General features: G+C 39.2%; 2 protein-coding genes across 4 annotated transcripts; one reads left to right on the top strand and one right to left on the bottom strand.

Annotated features, from left to right (window-relative positions):
• Positions 1 to 278: 278 nt before the first annotated feature.
• On the top strand, positions 279 to 3,595 carry LOC105178775 (scarecrow-like protein 21). 2 transcript variants are annotated; one of them, XM_011102322.2, is made up of 2 exons: positions 279 to 431; positions 1,551 to 3,595. In XM_011102322.2, the coding sequence occupies exon 2, from the start codon at positions 1,590 to 1,592 to the stop codon at positions 3,228 to 3,230; it is 1,641 nt and encodes a 546-aa protein (XP_011100624.1). In that variant the 5' UTR covers positions 279 to 431; positions 1,551 to 1,589; the 3' UTR covers positions 3,231 to 3,595. The 2 variants fall into 2 exon arrangements, with proteins under 2 accessions (XP_011100624.1, XP_011100625.1); XM_011102323.2 differs by lacking the exon at positions 279 to 431 and adding an exon at positions 438 to 593.
• Positions 3,596 to 3,866: 271 nt separating this feature from the next.
• Positions 3,867 to 8,512, bottom strand: LOC105178774 (WRKY transcription factor 1). Of its 2 annotated transcripts, XM_011102321.2 has the most exons (6): positions 8,353 to 8,512; positions 5,490 to 7,019; positions 5,236 to 5,404; positions 5,001 to 5,159; positions 4,263 to 4,441; positions 3,867 to 4,169 (listed from the first exon to the last, which is right to left on the bottom strand). In XM_011102321.2, the coding sequence occupies exons 2-6, from the start codon at positions 6,775 to 6,777 to the stop codon at positions 4,144 to 4,146; spliced, it is 1,821 nt and encodes a 606-aa protein (XP_011100623.1). In that variant the 5' UTR covers positions 6,778 to 7,019; positions 8,353 to 8,512; the 3' UTR covers positions 3,867 to 4,143. The 2 variants fall into 2 exon arrangements, with proteins under 2 accessions (XP_011100623.1, XP_011100622.1); XM_011102320.2 differs by having other exon boundaries at positions 3,867 to 4,441; positions 8,353 to 8,511.
• Positions 8,513 to 20,933: the final 12,421 nt, after the last annotated feature.

Genomic DNA, 20,933 nt, shown 5'->3' with positions numbered 1-20,933 from the left:
AATAATTATACATTGAATAAAATATAAATGCATAACACATTCTTTAACGAAATCTCAACTTGAATGGTTTGAAGTCAAGATTTCATTTAGTAACCGATTAATATTTGGATGTTGGATACGTATAAAATTCTGTATACGTGTATGCCCACTTACCTGTGGTGGCATTCACGTTAATATTTTCAATCCACAGGCCTTCTTTCTCTTCTCATCCTTTTTATAATAAGAAAAATGAAAAAGCAATTTCCAGCCCTCCATGTAAAATTTTCCGTCTTACACACACAGACACCTCTGCACTCTTGTCTCTGCTCCTCTCTCTCATGAAAAAAAAAAAAAAAAAAAAAAAAAGGAAGAAACAAAACTGTTTCTTGAGAGCGTAATAACACAGCTCAAAAGATAACTCTGAAACTTGGCTTGGATTCTTCAGTTTTAAGGTTGGTGTGGTAAAATTAGCTGATTGAGTTATAGCGAGTTCTTGGGTTTTTGAGCTGCTCTGTTATTTCTTTGAATAGTGAAGAATCGATGGGTGTGGTCAAGTGTATGGAATTTTTGAGGATCAAATGCTGATATTCTGATTTTTAATCAACTGAAATGAGGTGGGTGGTAGATCTTCCTGAGGTGGGATTTCTTTCATGGGTTTGCTTGTACAATGGTTTTGGTCTGTTGGGACATTCCAAATTTAAGCACTTATGGGTAATTCATACGTGGGTTGCATTTGAAATTTGGGATTTCAGTATTTTCTTTTGAGTTTCAGTGTAGAAACCTGAAGAAAAACGAAAAGTGTTGTTGTCAATAGGATTAGTTCATCATAAAGATTGCATTTTTTTGTTTTTTTCTCGTTTTTTTTTTTTTGGGGGGGGGGGGGGGGGGGGTTTTTTTTTTTTTTTTGGGGGGGGGGGGTTGGGTGGTTTTAATAAAAGTTTATGCATTACTGCTAGCGCAATTGATTCTTGTTTTCTTGGTTTCGTTTTACAGTGTGGAGAGGCGAATGATATGATAATTGATGTTGTCTGCATTAGTTTGCTTGCTGTGAAGTGTTATTGATTGGAATTCTTATGTTATGCTTGAGAAAATTGTTAGCTGTTATTGCTGCAAGAATGGGGGACTTGAATAGTGGATTCTTTGACCCTAAGTTAATTTATTGGATTCTAGAAAGAAAAAGAAGTCTTCATTTGACCCTACTCAATTCTCAACCAACTTTTGGCTTTTCGAAGTTACGATGAGATTTAATGACTTTTATTCTTAATGTTTAGATCATAATGGGAATGTGCGACCTTACTGGCTTTATGGTATCTCTTGAAGTCAGTTCTATTGTTGTTGGAGTCTAAGGAAAATTGTTGTAGACTAGTTTTGTAGAGGGAGATATGTAGTAGTCTCTTTGGTTCGGAACTGTCGATATTGTTTTGAATTAGATAAGTTTATTGGTGGATGATGATAATGAACATCTCCGGTTATGGTGCTCGAGCAGTTTGTTTTCTTCTTTCTACTGTGGAGAAGCTCCTTATTAATTTGCTGATTGTCTAGTTCGTTCTCTTGATTTGCTAATCTTCCAGCTAGAAGGGTACTTGTGAGGCAAGAAAAGACTATATTTGATGCAAGCGTGCCAATATCATAGCAGATCCGGAATGACGAATACACTGTGCTGCCGGCCCATTGGAAAGTTAGAGAACTGCTCTTTGCAACCGTGTCAGCCTATAAATCCCCACCACTTGAGCTACAATAATGGTAGTAACGGGAGCAACTACCCAGTTCATATTTCTCAAGATCGATATTGTACGCTGGAGTCGTCGTCGTTGAGCGTCAATTACACAGGACATGACTCACCTTCGACTGTCAGTTTCTCGGCTAACGAGAGCTCATTGTCCCAGCAAGAATCTATGTCACTCTGTATGGACCCGCACCACTCCCCGGACACTAACTATGGCTCGCCTATTACTGGGCCACGGGTAACCGAAGACGTGAATGAATTAAAGCACAAGCTGAAAGAACTCGAGACGGTGATGTTGGGCCCTGATCTCGACTCTCTTGAATATTTTGATGATACCTTACCTAGCAGCATAGCCTCGGCTGAAATAGAGAGCTGGAGAGATATGATGGTTGTCATACCCAAAGGGGACTTGAAACGGGTACTTAGTGCCTGTGCAATGGCAGTATCAAATGGTGATTTGTTGACGGCACAATGGCTGATTTCTGAGTTACGTCAAATAGTGTCGGTTTCTGGTGAACCGGTACAGCGTCTGGGAGCATACATGCTCGAAGGGCTCGTTGCCCGGCTGAGTGCTTCAGGAAGTTCAATATACAAATCTTTGAAATTCCAAGAACCTGCAAGTTTCGAACTTCTATCTTATATGCACATACTTTATGAGGTCTGCCCTTATTTCAAGTTCGGACACATGTCAGCAAATGGGGCCATTGCAGAAGCTATGAAGGACGAAGAACGTGTTCATATTATCGATTTCCAGATAGGTCAGGGGAGCCAATGGATACCTCTAATCCTGGCTTTTGCTGCGCGACCAGGAGGGCCGCCCCATATTCGGATAACAGGAATCGATGACTTTAGATCGATCGTTGCACGTGGAGGAGGATTGAGCATTGTGGGACGGAGGTTATCTAAGCTTGCTGAAGCCTTCAAAGTCCCTTTCCAATTCCATGGTGCAGCCATGTCGGGCTGTGAGGTTCAAGTAAAAAATCTAGGAATTCGACCCGGTGAAGCACTAGCGGTGAATTTTGCATTCATGCTACAGCACATGCCTGATGAAAGTGTGAGCACCGAAAATCATCGGGACAGGCTGTTGAGGATGGTCAAAGGCCTTAATCCGAAGGTGGTGACTTTAGTTGAGCAAGAATTCAATACAAACACTGCCGCATTTTATCCTCGATTCTTGGAAGCATTGGATTATTACACGGCTATGTTTGATTCCATTGATGCGACACTCCCAAGAGAACACAAGGAACGAATAAATGTCGAGCAGCAATGCTTGGCAAGAGAGGTCGTTAACATAATAGCTTGTGAGGGAAAGGAGAGAGTGGAGAGGCATGAGCCTCTTGGGAAGTGGAGATCACGGCTAAAAATGGCTGGTTTTAGTCCATATCCGTTGAGTTCTCTGGTCAATGCTACAATCAAAACTTTGCTTGAAAACTACTGCAGTAAGTACCGGGTTGAGGAAAGAGATGGCGCTTTATATCTTGGTTGGATGAACAGAGATTTGGTTGCTTCTTGTGCCTGGAAGTGAGCATTTGCTGCAGGATTAGAGGCATGGGTTCAGTTTGAACTCACAATTGCCCTGATTCTCCTTTTCTTTCCAGCAATCAGTTACTCCTTCACAAGTCTACTCCATTACCGAAAAAAAAACCCAAATAGTTACACAGTCATCTATACTACTGTTTAAGATCAAGTGTTTGCTTTTAGCATAAAAGCAATAGCCAGAACTCGATGCGCAAGTTTACTTTTTTATATACTTGGCTGCTTTTAGCATAAAAGCAATAGCCAGAACTCGATGCGCAAGTTTACTTTTTTATATACTTGGCTGAGCAAAGCACTGTATTACACAACGACCCGTATGAAATGGTTGTCCTGCAAGCCAGCATAATTTGGGAAGTTGGTTTTCGGCCAATTACATTCCATTGGTAAAGCAGTGTTAGGCAATGGTAGCTTAAGATGGTCGTTCCCCAATGCCATAAAACTGGGAGGTTAGTTCTCAGTCAAGTACGTACTTCTGATCAAAATAGATGATGATGTCCATTCCATGCAAAATCGGGCCCCAAACAGAACAAATCCTTGAAAACAAACTCCTTTATGAAGGATGGACTAGTCAGATTATCTAAATACGAATTAAATCTTAATCCTCAAAGCAAATAAAGGCAACATGTATTCAAATATAAGCTCAGATTAAAAGGCAACATCATCTAAGCAAAGAATATTTACAATAGGGAAGACCTACACTGTATTTATCATCTCATTTGAGTAATTTATACAATCAATACAGTTATTCCACTCCCTGCAAAGATTTAATAAGTTATCCAATAGCTAGTCTCCATTGTAAAAGCAGAAAAATCTCACTGCCCCAAGATACAATGATAAAGAACGAGAAGATAACAGAAGCGAATCATGCTGATAATAATTTGACTGATGTCCTGCATCAGCATCTAACTTGAGGACACTACTGGAAATCCTGCATAAGAATTTCTTGTTCAGTTTGCACTAACATGAACAACCATTTCAAGGGAAACGGGATTGTTCTCTTCAGGTTTGGATCTGGACTCACCGATTGCGGTCATCATATTAGCATCATCCCTAGCTATACTTTGGGTTACAGTCCTAGAAGGGGGCATGTCGTGGTCATGTTGTCCTTCATATGTTGTAATAACTACTTTTGAATCATGAGAAGCTCTTTCCACATGTTTCTTAACTGGGCAACCAGCATTAGAACACCTGTAGTAACTCCTACGCAAAATAAAGAGCTCAGATTACGTGACTGGGGTAACCTAGCTCTTTTATACGTAATATGCCCAAACATGTAGATTAGGCGCCAAAGATAATGACTGATATACCAAAATACTACAGTAGCTTCCTTTAAGCATAAGTAAAATCTCAAATACTCCTTAATAAACATACAGGTACCTATAGGTTCACTTCATAGAAATGTAGCACAACTTTCCAAAGGCGACTTTGCAATGGATGAGCCATTATAACAGGACTTCTTTCTCCATTCGTCAATGGCAGGTAAGTGACACTCAATTATGGTTATTGCTTAGAAGAGGGTTTATGTATTCCCAAAGCATCCTACTTGCATGTCCAATCTATTTCCATACTATCAACACCGATAGCAAGTTTTGGGTAAAAATCAAAGCCAAAGTTCATATGAAAGGAGAAAATTTTATGTTCATGAAGTTGAGCAACAGTTGACTTGTAATATTCTGGTTATTTAGATCATGACAATTTAGCAGATAAAGTAATGTTATTGCAAAAAAAATTAATGCTGCAGAACTGAAAGTTTAGTTACCGTGGGTTTGGATTGCCTTTAACCAATTTCTGCCCGTATTTACGCCAGCGGTATCCATCATTAACTATATCAACCTCACTCAAAGTTTGGACCACATGCCGTGAATCACTATTAGGTCTATTCAGCCCATTGTCATCTGCAGAAGTAATTTCTTTCTTCCTGTTGCAAAAGCATTAGCAGATTATCACATAGTTAGCCTGAATAGAAGATAAAAGAAGCTTCTAGATGAACATACTGTCGTTTAGAGTCAGGCTGATCATCTTTATCATTACTATCATTGTTTGAACAGGGAGCACTTCTGGCCACACTATCAGCACTTCTTGCAACAGTAGATTGACCTGAGGTTTCAGTTGGGGCCGTATGTTGATTCGAAATGTGATGGTCAATGATGGGCTCAGCATCAGCTAAGAGGTAACCTTTAGAGTCAAAAAATGTTTTGAAGGTCTAAGATACACAAAGTCAAAATTCATGAAGTTATTGTACACTTACCTTTAGATGCAGTCGCAGTTGGTGTCTCTGGTACTCGTACTTGAAAAGCAGAGGTTACTTGGGGACTATGTTGTGGTTTTTGATGATGATGCTGCCCAAGGTAATTAATGTCTGTCTTACAGCCATCATGCGATTTCTCAACTTGCTTTTTAGCCTGGCAATTGGGGTAAGTACACTTATAATAGCTTCGAATAAACTCATTTCCTTTTATTAGCTTCTGCCCGTATTTTCTCCAGTTATAGCCATCATCTGATCCTTTTTCTAGTACTTTAGAGGGAGTGCTTTCAGCATCAGACTGAGAGCCCGGAACTACAGGGTCGGGGTTTCTCCTAGGCTGCAATTTCTCCACTTTCTCAGACTTCGTAGAATATGTGAACTTTTCTTGATCATACTGTGGCACAGCCACCCCAACGCTTACACTTGACATTTTTACCAAATTCTTTGAGACCGCCTCCGTTTTCACATGAGTACATTTTTCTTCTTTGCTCACTACTTCATGATTTCTAGCATCTAAACACTGTCTAGGCTGCAAACTATTAGGTGCTTGTTCTTCTTTCGGTATAGTGGACAATTTTTTGGATGTACTCAAAGGAACGCCCACTTGATAAGACTGTGAATTACAAACTCCAGTTTCTGGGTTTCGCCTGGGCTGCAGTTTCTCCACAGCTTTTTCAGCTCTGGTGGAAGAAGTCAGCTCCTGTTTCTCAGATTGAGAAGCAGGCACCCCTTGGAGAATTTGTGCTGGTAGCAAAATATCTGAAGCCATCTCCTTCTTCACCGAAGAATTTCTTTCTTCACACTTTCCAGAATTTTGGACACCAGAATCAGGGCTCTGTCTGAGATGCAAATTATCAGGTTCATCTTTCAGGATTTTAGAGAAATCTTGAGGTGGAAAACTTCCTTGATCAGATGGTGACCTATGAATTCCAGCATCCAAGTTCCTCCTTGGCTGCAGCTTTGCCAGAGTTCTCTCATCTCTCACAAGATGAGAGACCAGGGGTGGCTTTGAGTCCTGTGCAGGAAACTTTAGATTTGAAACTGGTTTCTGCATCAGCATAGCTGTATCCTTCTTATTCTCACAAGATACAGTTCTTTCTTCTTCAGAGCTTTGTCTTTGAGGGGAATCATAAGGTTCTCGTCTGGTTGCTGGAGAGACCTCATCCAAGTGTGACGCATGGTTACCACTCTCAGAATTCTGTTTCAGCCATAATGCACTCGGTTCTTTCTCAGGCAGTGTGCAGGAGTTTGATTTTTGGCTGACATCATGTTGACTGTTTGCCTGCTGCATGTCACCAGATATTTTCTCACAGATAATAAAATTTCTTATGTTCCTCAGAGTAGCTTAGTTCTCACACTCTGCAGTGCCACTAATACACCACCTAGGGAATTTTCGAGATAGATTCAATCCTAGTTCATAAAATCTGGCGTCAGTGTCCTGCTTCTGCAGCAGCTCTTCAAAAGAAACTGCATGCAACACGTCTTCCCTTGTAGTAACCGTTGAAGAAGTAACAGATGACATAATCAATTCATCTGATAGCAATCACGTTAATCTCAAGATTTAGACCGATGATAGGAATACAAAGATGAAGCCAAGAAGTCATGATTATAGTTAGAACAACTTAACACCAATGCAACACGATATGATGTGTTCAAAATTAACTAAATCCAGGGAGAAACAAGTGCAGAATGGTTTCCAAAGAACCAATTGGAGTGACCAGAATAGTAGGAACCACATACTAAATAACAGTCATCACTCAAAAGTGAAAGAGAATTTATTAAAACAAAGCTTTCAAGGAGAAGAGGGAAAAAATTATCTTTCCAACAGATAGAGAACAGAAATTAGATATCCATATTCAACAAACACATGTGCAAGGAGGTAAAACCATCGTTTACCATATCCTTTAGTATAATCAAACTCCTAAATAGATAACCAGCTATCTTAATGTGGCAATATAATAGTTGATTCTCCAGAAGCATTTCTCATAGGCTAAGACCAATTAAGGCGGGAAACAATAAAAGCAAGACAAGTGATTAAGCATAGGTTCTAAACCTTAACGACCAACCAAAAGCAAAAGAAATGATAATAATTCCTGTGTCCCACAGGCTTTACATATTATCTAAAACAACGAACCCTAATTCAATCCAAATCCCAAATAATACTAAGTGCATAAGGTTTGAAGGAACCTAAAGAACACTGAAGACAGTGATTAACCATAAAAGTTAACAATGAAAAAGCTAGACTTTTGCTCATAAACTGAATCCAGAATCAGAATGTCGGAATTCAATTGCAGTTTGCACCACGCTAAACTTTTACCCTAAACCTGGTGGTCTAAAATCATTGAAGAAAATTATGACCCTGTGCAAAAACAAAGGAGAGACGCTGCTTACTTTGCCAAGACAGAGCTCTTCAAGTTCAATTTTTAGTGCAATTTTCAACTTAAGACATGGCGAAGTTCTTCGCAAGTTCCACATACACTACTAGTGCCATAGGATTCGATTCCCCTATCAGAACCCTCGTGAAACCCAAAATTCTCTCTTCTCTCACAAGAAAGCTATAGTAGTACTACCCCGCACCCAAAACCCAGTACCTGCTGGATTAGCTCAGTTCAACCTTTACTCAGTCCAAAGAAAAGGGCATACTCAATTTGGGGACACACACTCGCACATGCAATCGAGAAGCAAAGAATTCGAAAAACACTTGGAAGAAATTAAAAGCTACAAAAGACATGAAGCAAAGAATAACGGGGAAAGAGAGAATTTTCATAAACTTACAGAAACCAGCGACAAACACAAAGAATCACAGTTTTTCTCCGAAAAATAAGCAGATAAATACGAAGAATAAGAAGAAAAAAGAAGGAATTACCTGAGGTTTAATCATCTCCGACGGAGAGAGGGGGGCAGGCGTCGGGGAGGAGGAAGGGGCGTCGAGGAGGGAGGTTTTACGTACAGAGTGAGATTGTTGTGTTGTGCACTCAGTGGGAAGAAAGCAGAAGAATTGACTTGGACCAAGTAAACATTATTACTATTTTTGCTCAAAAATGGGTTAAGTGAACACACAACCAAGTGCAGTGGGACAAAACGAAAGGCGAAATTGCATTTTACCCCCTATGTTCTTTGCTAAAAATTTCAAAATATGCAAAAAATTGTTCGTGATTTAAAAAAGCTTATGCAAATTTCCATTTTATTAAAAATTAATGAAAGGTGGTTTCCCGTGGCCTTAGTGTGAAATGGACTAAATTTTGATGAATTTTGACCTCTTTATAATTTGAAATTGGCTAAAATACCTTCTTGATATATGACAGCACCCTTATTTGTCTTTTTGTTTTGAGGTTGATTTTTTTTCTTATCCTTCTAACAGATAAATAATTTTGTTCTTGAATATATTTACTTAAATATAAAAAATACAAAAAAAATATATAAATTTTTAAAAAATTATAATTCAAATTGAAAAGTTAAATTAACAACACAATAAAAAATAATACACTAAAATTTTTACTTTTTAAATTTAAATATCTGTACGAATATTGATGCGTACTGAATTTTTCGACACACAACCAGGTCGAAGGATTTTCAAAGAAAATTCTAAAATTAGTAGGGAGTAACCCTGCAAAACAAAGGGTAGCACTCTAATACTTAAATTAATAATGATTTTATTGAAAAAAAATAAATGAGAACTTGGATCAAAGTGAGAATAATGGTGTAGCAAGTGTATATATTTGTATAGTGTGCCAAAAGAAAGCTTTAGATAGCTTAAAAACGAGATAGAGTTGAGAGAATAATTTAGAGTTTGAGAGTGAGGATTGATGTTACCAAATGACTATACAAGGCCTCTATATATAGGCGTATATAGAGCATGATAGGGACTTTGTTATAGGGAGTCATATACCATGTGAAAGCTCTTTGAATCAGCTAACAAATTGAAAAATTCGTGCACGATTTGGACTTGAATTGATTGAGATACACCAAGTTGACTAAGTTTTGTTAGATCTGCCTAAAAATTTGGGAATCTGTTATTTATAGATTCCCAAATCTTTTGCCATCGACTACTAGGATTCACCTGGAGATACTTTGGGATGACATGTCTTACTGGTTTGTCAAGCTATATGACGTATCTGTCCAGCTGTATGATAATGTATCTAATTGGAATGAACTTGTTTTTTGGGCCTGCCAGCTTAATAACATAGGAGGTAAGCCTTCTGGGCATTGCCTCCTGCTGGTGGCCAGCTGCACTCATATCCAGTTGGGTTGACCTGTCTTTCTTATAGGCTTAATGCATGGAAGGTTTATGGGGCATCATCCCTCCTCCCCCCGTCCCCCCTTCCCGGGGTGCAAGCTTGCTAAGCTTGGAAGATTTGAGTAGGAAAATAGTCTGTAGAGAAAAGGTCTTCTCTGCTCGTGTTGCCAATAAGGAAAATCTTGTTGTATTAGCCAAAGCAAGCTAGATCAATATTTATCTTAAGAGGGAAAGTTCCTGAAGAATTGCCTTTTGAATTCAAATTGTATCTATAAAAGAAAAAAAAAAGTCATGAGTAATAATAATTATAAAGGGATAAGCAATGAGAAGAGTTCCTGGGATCTTGAGAATCCTTGTGCTCCGTGATTGGCGGACTGTGGCCAGCTGGTTGCCGAGTCCTCAACTGATGGGATTGTTATGACAAGATGCATATATAAGGCATCTTCCTTCTCAACAATTTCACACCTTTCTCACGTCTAGGTAAGTCTCCTATTTTCTCTCTTCTTTTCCCTTTCGTATGAAAGTAGGGTTTTCTCACCCTTTCGCAATTTTTTGCAGGGATTGAGCTCCTTTTCTGCTAAATCTTATTGTTTTTCTACCTCCCCTTCCTAGGTTAGCTCTTTTGTTTTCTTATTTCTAATTAATCATGTCCAAGGGGGTTGTAGAATAGTGGACTGTTGAGGATTCTTTTATTGATTCGACTGCTCTATCTGGGTAGGATGAGGAGCAGCCTGACACCTCTCGCTTTGGCCTCTAGGGGGGTAAGGACGAGAAAGAGGATCTCTAAGGAGGAGCTAGAGAGAAGGAGGACGAAGGGTAGATAGTTGCCTCCAACATTAAGTCGTTTAAGGTTTCTTGTTCCTGTCTGAGGAAGGAAGACATAGGCAAGGTGGGATACCTGATGAGTTCGTGATTTAGGTTTTCATTTCTGCTGAATGCCCCCATTCTCCACATGAGGGTTTTACCAGTTTCTAAGTGGCCCAGCTAGAAGCTGGGTTACGGTTCGTCGTTCGTTCTTTCTTTGTACAGGTGTCCGCCTTGTTCAAGGTCCTTAGGTCAGCTGGTGCCCAAATCCTTTAGTATAATAGTTGGTTTGTATATCTTTTTTAGGAACTTGGGGAAACCTGGTCGGCCTCCCAATTCCACTCCTTCCTCGTGCTGAAGAAGGCAAGTTGCTTATTTTATTTTACCTCCATGGGGGATGCTCAGTTCCTTCCATTTGATACCACTATCAAAGAGTGGAAGCATCATTATTTTTTCATGTCATCTCCTACTCCTTGACGTTTCCTTACCACATGGGTCTTTATCGTCCCAGACCTTCCTAGGTGTTTAGTCTGTAACTGCCCTACTCCTTCAAGCTCTTGCTAGATCGCTTAAATGTCTTTCAATATGGATCCTTGCGAGCTAGTTCATCCGGCCTTTGTTTTTCATTATGGGCTAAGTCCTAAAGAGGTCCTCATACACACTGCTATTGGTATAATCCTTTGTGTTTTCTATATGTTTGCATTTGTTCCTGCAAGTTTTAGTTAGCATATGTGATGAGTTGGTATACCTGTATTTTTTGTAATGAACATGTTCAACCAACTGTTGTAGGACAGGACTCTAAGTGAGGGAAAGTTCCCTGAGGCGAGCTCTTCTATCAAATGTCCGCTAGCGAAAATTCCACTTTGTACTCCAGCTAGTTTGACCTCTATTGGGATCCGAATGGAAAATGCTAGGCAGATCACCTCCGTACGCCCTCCAAGTGAGCTAAGGGGTCAATAAGTCTTTTGGCTCTTTCAGCTCCGAAGCCAGTCACACAAGTTGGGATACCCTGACTAGCTGAAATGAAAGTTAAGAAAGAAAAGCTAGTTACAGGTGAGGCCCGATGCTTGCTGCAGAAAGACGGTGAGAGTTGCCATACATTCAACTTATAATACAACTTCTAAAGTTGCCATACATTCAACTTTCATGATAAAGCTCCTTGTGGTATTCCGGGGAACCTTTTTGATATTACCACATTATCATTAAAGCTTGAATGTACGCTCATTTTGAGACTAAACATTATTCACGTGATGTTGGAAGCTATTATCGCTATAGCTTTCCAGAATCCACTCTCCATTAATGTGCGTCAAGAGCTTTTCTTTAATCCTTATTTAGGTATTAAAGATAGCTCTTCAATAGCTATTGGTTGCCTCGTCGGTGCACATTCGATATCCGTTATTATGCTTAAAAAGCATATGCAACATCGGGCTTAGTGCACCGAGCAACATTCCCATGTTGCTTACAGCAAAGACGTAGGGGATGTCAAACATCTAACTCTTCATTAGTTTACCATGACTGAATCTTAGATAGCTTATCCCTAGATAGGAATCCTACTCCCATATGGAGAATTTTATGAACAATATTTGTGTTTTAGAGTTCCACAACATCTTTTTTATCATTCCAAATGATCAAAAATGTTTTTAGCATCTAAAACACTAGGAACAAAATTACGCTCCCATTGACCTTCCACCTTGTTTTTGATTGATTCACGTTCCTCATGAACTTGTCAAAACAAGTATTCTAACCTAGTTTGAACTCCATAACAGATTTTATGGCTCCAAGCCATTTATCCAGATCGATGTCTTACATCACTTCTTCTTGTCTGGTTAGATTAAGAAACTCGTACCTTTCAAGTAACTGGAGCTTTATGATTATTCTTTAGAAAACTTAAATATGATCAGTGAAGATTTGATTACAAATGATGTTTGCATTATTCCATAACGAACCTGTATAAATCAGACTCCGAGTCTAATTTGCTCCCACTAATCCCTTTACTTATGTGGAACCATTCCCCATACTCAAGACCTTTTATAGGATACAAGCTTTTCCAATCCATATCAAATATGGTGTCTGAATCACGACATCAAGAAAATGCCATGTTTTCCAACTTGACATTTTTGAAAGTCCTATCCCGATAGGCCAAGTAATTTAGTGAAATACCGATCCAACCATGTCTAATCAAGGTTCTGTTTCTTCCTCACCAGAGACAGTTCCACATCGTCTCTTTAGGAAGATTTTAACTGAATGAGAATCCCATTCTCATTTAGATACTTCAAGAACTCCCACTAAGTACACCACATCGATCCAATCAAAGGGTTTATCTCTATTAGGGCTGGCAATGAGTCGAGCTCGTGACCATTTTTGTCAAGCTCGAGCTTGAGCTCGATTCTGTAATTTCGAGCTCGAGCTCGATCTGATCTTTTTTTTTGTTTATTATTATTATTATTATTATTATTACAACAATATTAAATTATGGGAATCACCAATTTTTTACATAAATTTATAAATAATAAAATAGATTGTATAACACATACTATATTATTATTATTATTAGTAGTAGTAGTAGTAGTAGTAGTAGTAGATTAAATAATGGGAATTACCAATTTTTTACATATATTTATAAGTAATAAAATAGATTGCATAATGTATACTATATTATAAATATACCAAAATATAGTATGAAATTCTAATTTATTATTATAAATATAAACTATTAATTAGTTTAGTAGTAATATAATTAGTAAAATGTACAAAAAAAGAATCATTTTGAATAGTTTAAACTTATAGAAAAGTATCAATTATCTGAAATAATGCAATTGAAATACATAAAAGTATTTTATAGTTGAAATTAATATATGTTCACAATCTGCAGTAAATTTATGTATTTATAAATGTTAGTATTACATTGATGTAACTATCATCTTACATTGTTGAACAACATGGGTTAATCCGAATATCAAAATTCAGATCAGAGCGTTAGATATGATCATACTTACAGAAAAATACACTTGGTTAAATTTTAAACTTATTGGATATATGGATGTTAAGATATCGTACTCGGAACATAAGAATAATCATTCAATTAGGTATATATCGTCAACTGGTTAAAATGTATGATATTGATTAATAATTATAATATATCGTCAATTTTGATTATAAAATTAATCAAATATTAAATTTAAAATTAAATATATAAAAAAAATCAAAAATAAAAATATATATAAAAAAATAAAAAAAATAGGAAAAGCTCGCGAGCCAGGTGAATAGACACAACTGGGCTCGAGCTCGAACTCGAGCTGGCTCGACTCATCTGCCACCCCTATCTCTGTAACCAATTTGTTCTCTACGTCAATTCTAATTCCCAACCTTTCTAAAAATCCTTAGACTTGTGAACCCTCCACTAGTCATTGTGTATTCAGTGACCTACAAATGTCTATTTGGATTCAATCCAACAAATCGTTTTGACAAGCATTTTTTTGTCCCACAAAGTGCTAGCATGGCTTTCTTCCTTCTCAGGAAGGATTCATAAGTTAGTAAACTCAAATTATCTATTGCTAGACTCTTTGAATCTACCAACTTAATTATGTTAACTAGAGGGATATGGTCTAGCTTATGCATGCCATTCTCTGTAAGTTTTTTGTTCTTAACTATCTGCTTAGCCATTTGTTTTGAGCGTATATAATCCAATTATGACATGAAGCACGACAATTTATAACTCAACGAACTCATTGTCAAATAAGAGAATCTTTTATTGATCAAGTTTTTAGTCTAATTTTTTCAACAAATGACTAATAAAAACTTGATCATGCTGGGTTATATAATTATCTTATCTTTGAATACTAATGGCTACGTACACTTAGTCTTGTAGCTTTTGCAACAATGGCCTAGCTATCGCCTATCTTTAAGACTATATGTCTCAGCGTTCTACTCCTTTTTCATTTTTGCAAACCATTTGTAGATATGTGCTTATAGAGCAAGTGTCCAATACTTGGGAATAGAAATAGTAATCATTTGCTCATGTTGGATTGAGAGTAGTTCACAACACTTCTCTTCCAATGCCCTTGGCAATTTATGCAAACGTCACGCGTAAATCTTGACTGTCGAACCACATTTTCCCATTTCCTTTTATCTTCACCCATTAAGACGTCAGGAGCACTCAAAACACTTGCAGCGGCTGACTTTACTCCATCCTTCTTCCTCATTCGGCGTCCGACACCCTTGCCTTTTGCTCTTGAGGTAGAAGCCACCAAATCCAATATCGACGAAGCAGATTCTTCAATCTTTGCCTCGCATTGGTCCAACTATTTTTATCAACTCATGAATAGTCTTCTTATGCCCATTTAGAGTTCATAATAAATAGGTTGAAGGGGGAGTGAAGAGACTGAAGGATTACGTCAATATACATCCCTTTTTAAGATCAATAGTGAGGTCCTAGAGTTTCTCCACAAGGGATAGCATCTTAACCCCATGTGTATGTACAGACGACCCTTAGTTATCTTGGCTTCGAAAAATACTTCCATCGCGGCATATCCAATATGCCTGTTCGGTGCTACATAAACTTGTTTATGTGGAGCATTATTGAGCCAAAAACATCCAGCCTGTCGTACCGCTCATGGATGATAGAAGAAGGTATGACACTGTGAACCTTGAGATTGTCCTCATGCCTTAATCCCGAACATCAAACGTTCTTTAACTAAGGACTCCTTTCACAAGTTCGATGGAAGTTGCTTATCCATGACATATGCCAGGTTCGGAAATTGAGGACAATCCTTCGACTTTGCAGCCAATTGTTGATTGTGTTCCATTAAATAAAATAAATCTCAAAATAAAAAATAAAAAGTGGATCTTAGACATCCAATCAAATGCAAAGCAGAAAAATAAGTAGATATAGTAATATTATGTTTAAGTTAAGAATGGTCTTTTAGCCGTTAACTCTTCCCACTATTTCTACAAAATCTCACCACTCTCAAGTGGGGTTTCGAAGAACCCTTTCCTAGTGGTTTGGGATCAACAAGAACAGTTTACCATGCCCAACTTTTACGATTCACATGACAAAGTCTTGTGGGGGGCAAACAATGTCATTCTCATTACGTGAGATTCCCAAGATGTTTTGCCTCATCTCTTCATATGATCCCGAGGACTCCAAGCAAATCATGCTACTCGGTGTTAAGCCCGACCCATCAACCAAATCACACCTTAATTGTTGCCCCCCACGACCCATGAGGTAGGGAAACAATGAGTGTGTTTTTTTGTTCATAACATTAATGCAACTTGCCTTCTATTCTAAATGTGCCACAACTCGTGAGACCATATTTGGATAACAGTAGCTTCCTCATCACATTGTTATGGATGGAATGTTAGAATGGGTGACCTGAAAGACAATTGGATTGCCATGTCTGTAAACTATTATGACAATAACTCGAGTTTGTGTAATATTATTCAATGAATAAAATGAGTATTCGCTATTGGCATTTCATTTGTTGTGCTCATTACATTTATGTTTGCGATTATGTCAAACATTACTTTACAATAGTTGGACTGCGTATTGGATGGCGGTCATGTAATCAACTATTTAGGGTTGGATCTGAAATGTTTCAAATCGAGGACCACGAGAATGGGCATCGAAGTATCCTACTTGCATTAAGAGTCACGTTCATTTGATGAGTGTCATGTTTCATCAGCGATATACGTGGGACGTCTACGCGATTTTAATGGCTCGATTGATTAGGTGTCGAATCGACTGAACTGACCCGCGGGGATCATCGTATGAAAGCTTTGGAGGCTTCGTCGATGTGACTTGAATCCCCAGCTTTGATAGTATGGAGTAGTCCTCAGACTTGAGGAATCATGGCAGTCACGTGCATACAATGACTATATCTTAGATTTCTGGGAGAGGTGATCATGTCTCAAACATGATCATCATAAGTCTTGTCTAATGCATTCAAAGTATGTAGCAAGGACGGTGAGTTCCAAGAAGAGGATCCCTCCCCTGTCAAAACGTGATAGAGGTATCTCCTATGCACTTGGAGATGCGTCCACGCTCTATAAAGTTGTGGCCACAGTCATTAGTCGAATAGGAAGAGGAGGTTCCTATGTTGAGCAATTTGGCGTAACGCGATCTCAAGTATTAAGCATAGGTGCCTAGTCCCCGATGGGAATGGGCGTCCAATTCCATGCCCGAGACTAAGGCGGGGAGACAGTAGACGGAATGACCATGCCCGGTAGCCTAAAAGTTCACATGGATTTTCGGCTGGTATCTAGTGCCAAGGACCGTTGCTAAAAGGCCACCAATGATGACGGGCTTTCTTAATCAAGAGTTGATCAAGAATTATTAATTAAATTAGATTTAACTAATAATAGTGTTGGACACACTAGTCCAACTCTAGCTGAAAGGTGAACCTAAAGAGTCACACACAAATCACCAAGAAGGGACGACAAATTAATTGAGAATTAATTCTGTAAGTAATTAAATTACTTATACATGAGAGGGATCCATTAGATGGATAAGTTCAATGATAAAATAATTGGATTGATTTCTATTGGGCTTGCCCTTATTATTTAATAAGTTGGACTTATTATTTAATAAAGACTTATTGGGTTCATATATTTAATTGGATTAAATATATGATGGACTTAATTAAGTGGGCTTTAATTAAATTATATTTAATTATTTAGGCCTGGTATTTTAATTACTTAAAATCGGCCCAAGCCCATTAATTAAGTTTGTGGAAATGATTAGAAAAGAAAATTATTGACTAACAAAATTATTTTTGAAAAATGCCATGTTAGTCATCCTTTGTTTGGAATAAATGATTATTACCTTATGGGTGGTTAAATGAACCTAGACATATTTTAATGCATCCATTCAAGATATATATATATATATATATATATATGTATATTAGTTATTTGGAATAACTAATGAATACATAACAAAGCCAAATATAATTTCCTCTCCTCCCTAATTTTTCCACTCAGTCGAACCCCCCTCTTGTGCGCACTTGGTGTGTTTTTCTCCTTAATTCTTTTTTAGCAATTTGAATTGAGTAATCCAAAGTTCCGATATGGTGTGCACGTGACTTTCGAGGGTCTCTGCGTTAAGGTCTTGGGTGAACGAATCTAACGAAGGAGGTTCGAAATAAATCAAGAAAAGGTAATTCTTGAGTTATAATTTTTGTTCCTCTCGTTTTTCACTATACGAATAGCCCCGTTAATTTTATTAATTACATCGAATGCCCGGGAACTCCAAGGGTACACCCATTGAAATTATGGTTTCATTGCAATTTTGTTTTATTTTATGCAATTTATTTTAACCGCTTCCACTTGTGCGTTCCATGGCTGATCCACTCATACCTCGTGGTGCATTTCATGGAAGGCCTGGACAGATCGAAAAACCCTTTAGATCCAAGTCCATTACGGACCTAATATTTACTTAGTGTCAGGCTCAACCCGTCAACCAAATCACACCTCAACTACCGCCCCCCACGACTCATGAGACGGGAAAACAGTGAGTGTGTTCTTTTGTTCACAATAATAGTGCAGCTTGCCTCTATTCCAAATGTGGCACGACTTGTGAGACCACACTTGGGTAGTGGTAGCTTTCTCAACATATTATTGTGGATGAAAACCTTGGACAGATCAAACTATTTTGATCGAAGTGAATTTTGACCATAACACTTTAACTTGGTCCAACCAAGTGAGAGTTAAATTTGAGTGTTGATCGAGACCCCATCACATGATTGTTTTGCATGCATAAATATCATATATTTAGGCTTGGGCATGTCTTGCAGAAGGTGTTAACCCCATCCCAGAGTGGGTTTGTCTCGGGACGATTGTTGAGTGATAATGTCCTTTTGGCACAAGAATTAGTTCACTCATTGGAGTCTCGTCGGTCGGAGGCGAATGTAATCTTTAAGCTTGATATGTCCAAGGCCTATGATCGGGTCAACTGGGAGTTCCTTTTTCAAGTCTTGCGACTAAAGGGCTTCCCGCAGCACTGGATTGACTTGGTGGTTAATGTTGTCTTAAACTGTTGGTTTTCGGTCCTTGTGAATGGAGAGCATGGTGGATTCTTTCATTCGACAGGCTGCCTATGGCAGGGGGATCTGTTATCCCTGGCGCTATTTCTACTTGTTGCTGATTACTTATTAGGGACTGGATAGGTTTTTTGCGACACACCCGATGATGTATTACCAAACATCGGTTTGGGTTTGGATTCGGGTATCCCACCTAGCCTATGCCGATGATATAATGATCTTTACTAACATTTGCAGGCAGAACATGGGGTTACTTTGCGAGTTTCTACATGCATATGAGCGAGTGTCGAGAGAAAGGATAAATAGCACAAAGAGTTCTTTTATTTTGGGCTGGCAGGTTCCATCGTCACAGTTGCAGGAGGTAGAGCACATTATGGGTTACCAGCTGAAATATCTCCCAGTCACATACTTAGGAGTCTCTCTATGCTAGGGCAATAGGAACATGCTTGTTTGATTCGCTCATCTCTAGATTATGTGACATGCTACAAGGGTGGGCGATGACGAATCTATCCCATGGACGGAGGTTGGCCTTGATTCGAAGTGTGTTGCGGGCCACGCCCTTACATCTGCTTCAAGTAATTCATCCACCTAAGTCTGTCTTGATAACCATTGAGCGCATATTCAATGGTTTCTTTTGGGGCTCGTACAATGGCCACCGGCATATTCATTGGTCTTCATGGGATAAGATGTGTAGTCTAGTGGCAGAAGGTATGGTGGGCACTTGGAGTTTGGCGAATTATGTTCGGGCTTTTTCCATGAAGTTTTGGTGGCGATTTCGGCTAAAATCATCATTTTGGTCGGACTTTTGCATGACCGCTACTGTAAGACCCTTCATCCTACTCATATGTTGTATAATCGCAACCATTCCTCTGTTTGGCACCTCCTGTGTCACATCAGGGATGTGGTGGAACCTCTCATCTTTTGGACTTTGGGCCAGGGGTTAGTGTCTTTCTAGCATGATAATTGGTTTGGTGAGAAGCCTCTAGCCCAGCTTGTGCACAGGGCTCCTAACACTATGGAATGGGTATGCTATTATTGGCATGAGGGCTAATGGAATGTCCCCAGAATCTTCATAATAGTCCCGCCATAGATCCCACATGTTATTTGTCAAATTCCTATTGCAGCGGGTTAGAGGGATTGTGTGGAATGCAGCTAGTAACAGGATATTTTCCATGGCATCGGCCTGGGAGGCGAGTCAAATGGCTACTCCTCAGCAGCAACTTTTTATAGATATATGGCACCGTTCCTTACGGCCAACAATGTCCGTCATCTTGTGGCGGCTTTTCCAAGACTGGATTCCAGTAGATGCATGCATGAAGCAGAAGGGCTTTAGTTTCCCATCTAAATGTCAATATTGTGAGGCAGAAGAGAGCATTTCGCATCTGTTTGTTGAAGGTACAATAGTTCGGGATGTGTGGCAGCACTATGCTAACATATTTGGGCTTAAGCTTTGTCAAATAGGGGACCTGCTTCGTATGGTGCACTTGTGGCGATACTCTTCTCCGTTTTACTCGGATTTGCATATTTGCACTTTGGTACCATTTATGATCCTATGGTTTACATGGACGTAGCGGAATGCTGCAAAATTTTGTGGGGTACAATTTACGGCCATGAGCATCATATTTGAGGTTCAGCACACTGTATGCAACACAGATCATGATGAGCATACAATGGAAGGGTGACTTGCACCGGGCGTTGGCTTTGGGCTTCTGCTTCAGATCGATGGTGCCTCGGGCACCCAGAGTTGTGCGTTGGGCTACCCCCTCTCCGGCATAGTTCAAGCTTAACTCGGATGGGTCCTCGCTTGGGAACCCTGGGCCGGCAGCAGCGGCAGGCATTATTCAGGATGCAATTGGACAAGTGCGACTAGTATACCAGTTTGCTTTGGGCACAACCACTAGTGTGGTTTCGAAGTTTACTATTTTCTAGCATGGTTTAGAGCTTGCTCGAGCGCACGGTTTAGCCCACATAGTGGTTGAGGTAGACGCTACCGTAGTTATCCAACTCTTATAGTCACGAGTGTTTGGGATGTGGGAGGTGCAGCATTTGATCATACACATTCTGCAGCTCCAACAGGAATTAGGATCAGACGTACGACATATCTTTCGAGAAGCTAATGGAGCTACTGATCATCTTGCGAAGGATGCCGTTTCTCGACAATTGACTCGGGTTATGTATCAGGAGGACAATACGGGAGTACTGCGGGGCATTGTCTGAATTGATAAATTGGGCACTCCATACCTTCGCCGTTGAGCTTGTGTGATGCTTTGAGATTGAATTCTGATCGGGCATTGGGGAAGAGATTGGCGGGGGGCACTACGCAGCAGGTCCGACCACCGTATAGAAGGGATGGACACGCTTATAGGTTAA

The sequence above is a fragment of the Sesamum indicum genome, unplaced genomic scaffold (assembly GCF_000512975.1).
Source record: "Sesamum indicum cultivar Zhongzhi No. 13 unplaced genomic scaffold, S_indicum_v1.0 scaffold00057, whole genome shotgun sequence".
In the NCBI taxonomy this organism is placed as follows: domain Eukaryota; kingdom Viridiplantae; phylum Streptophyta; class Magnoliopsida; order Lamiales; family Pedaliaceae; genus Sesamum; species Sesamum indicum.
The sequence above is the reverse complement of the archived record's forward strand: the minus strand, read 5'-3'. Positions and strand labels throughout refer to the sequence as shown.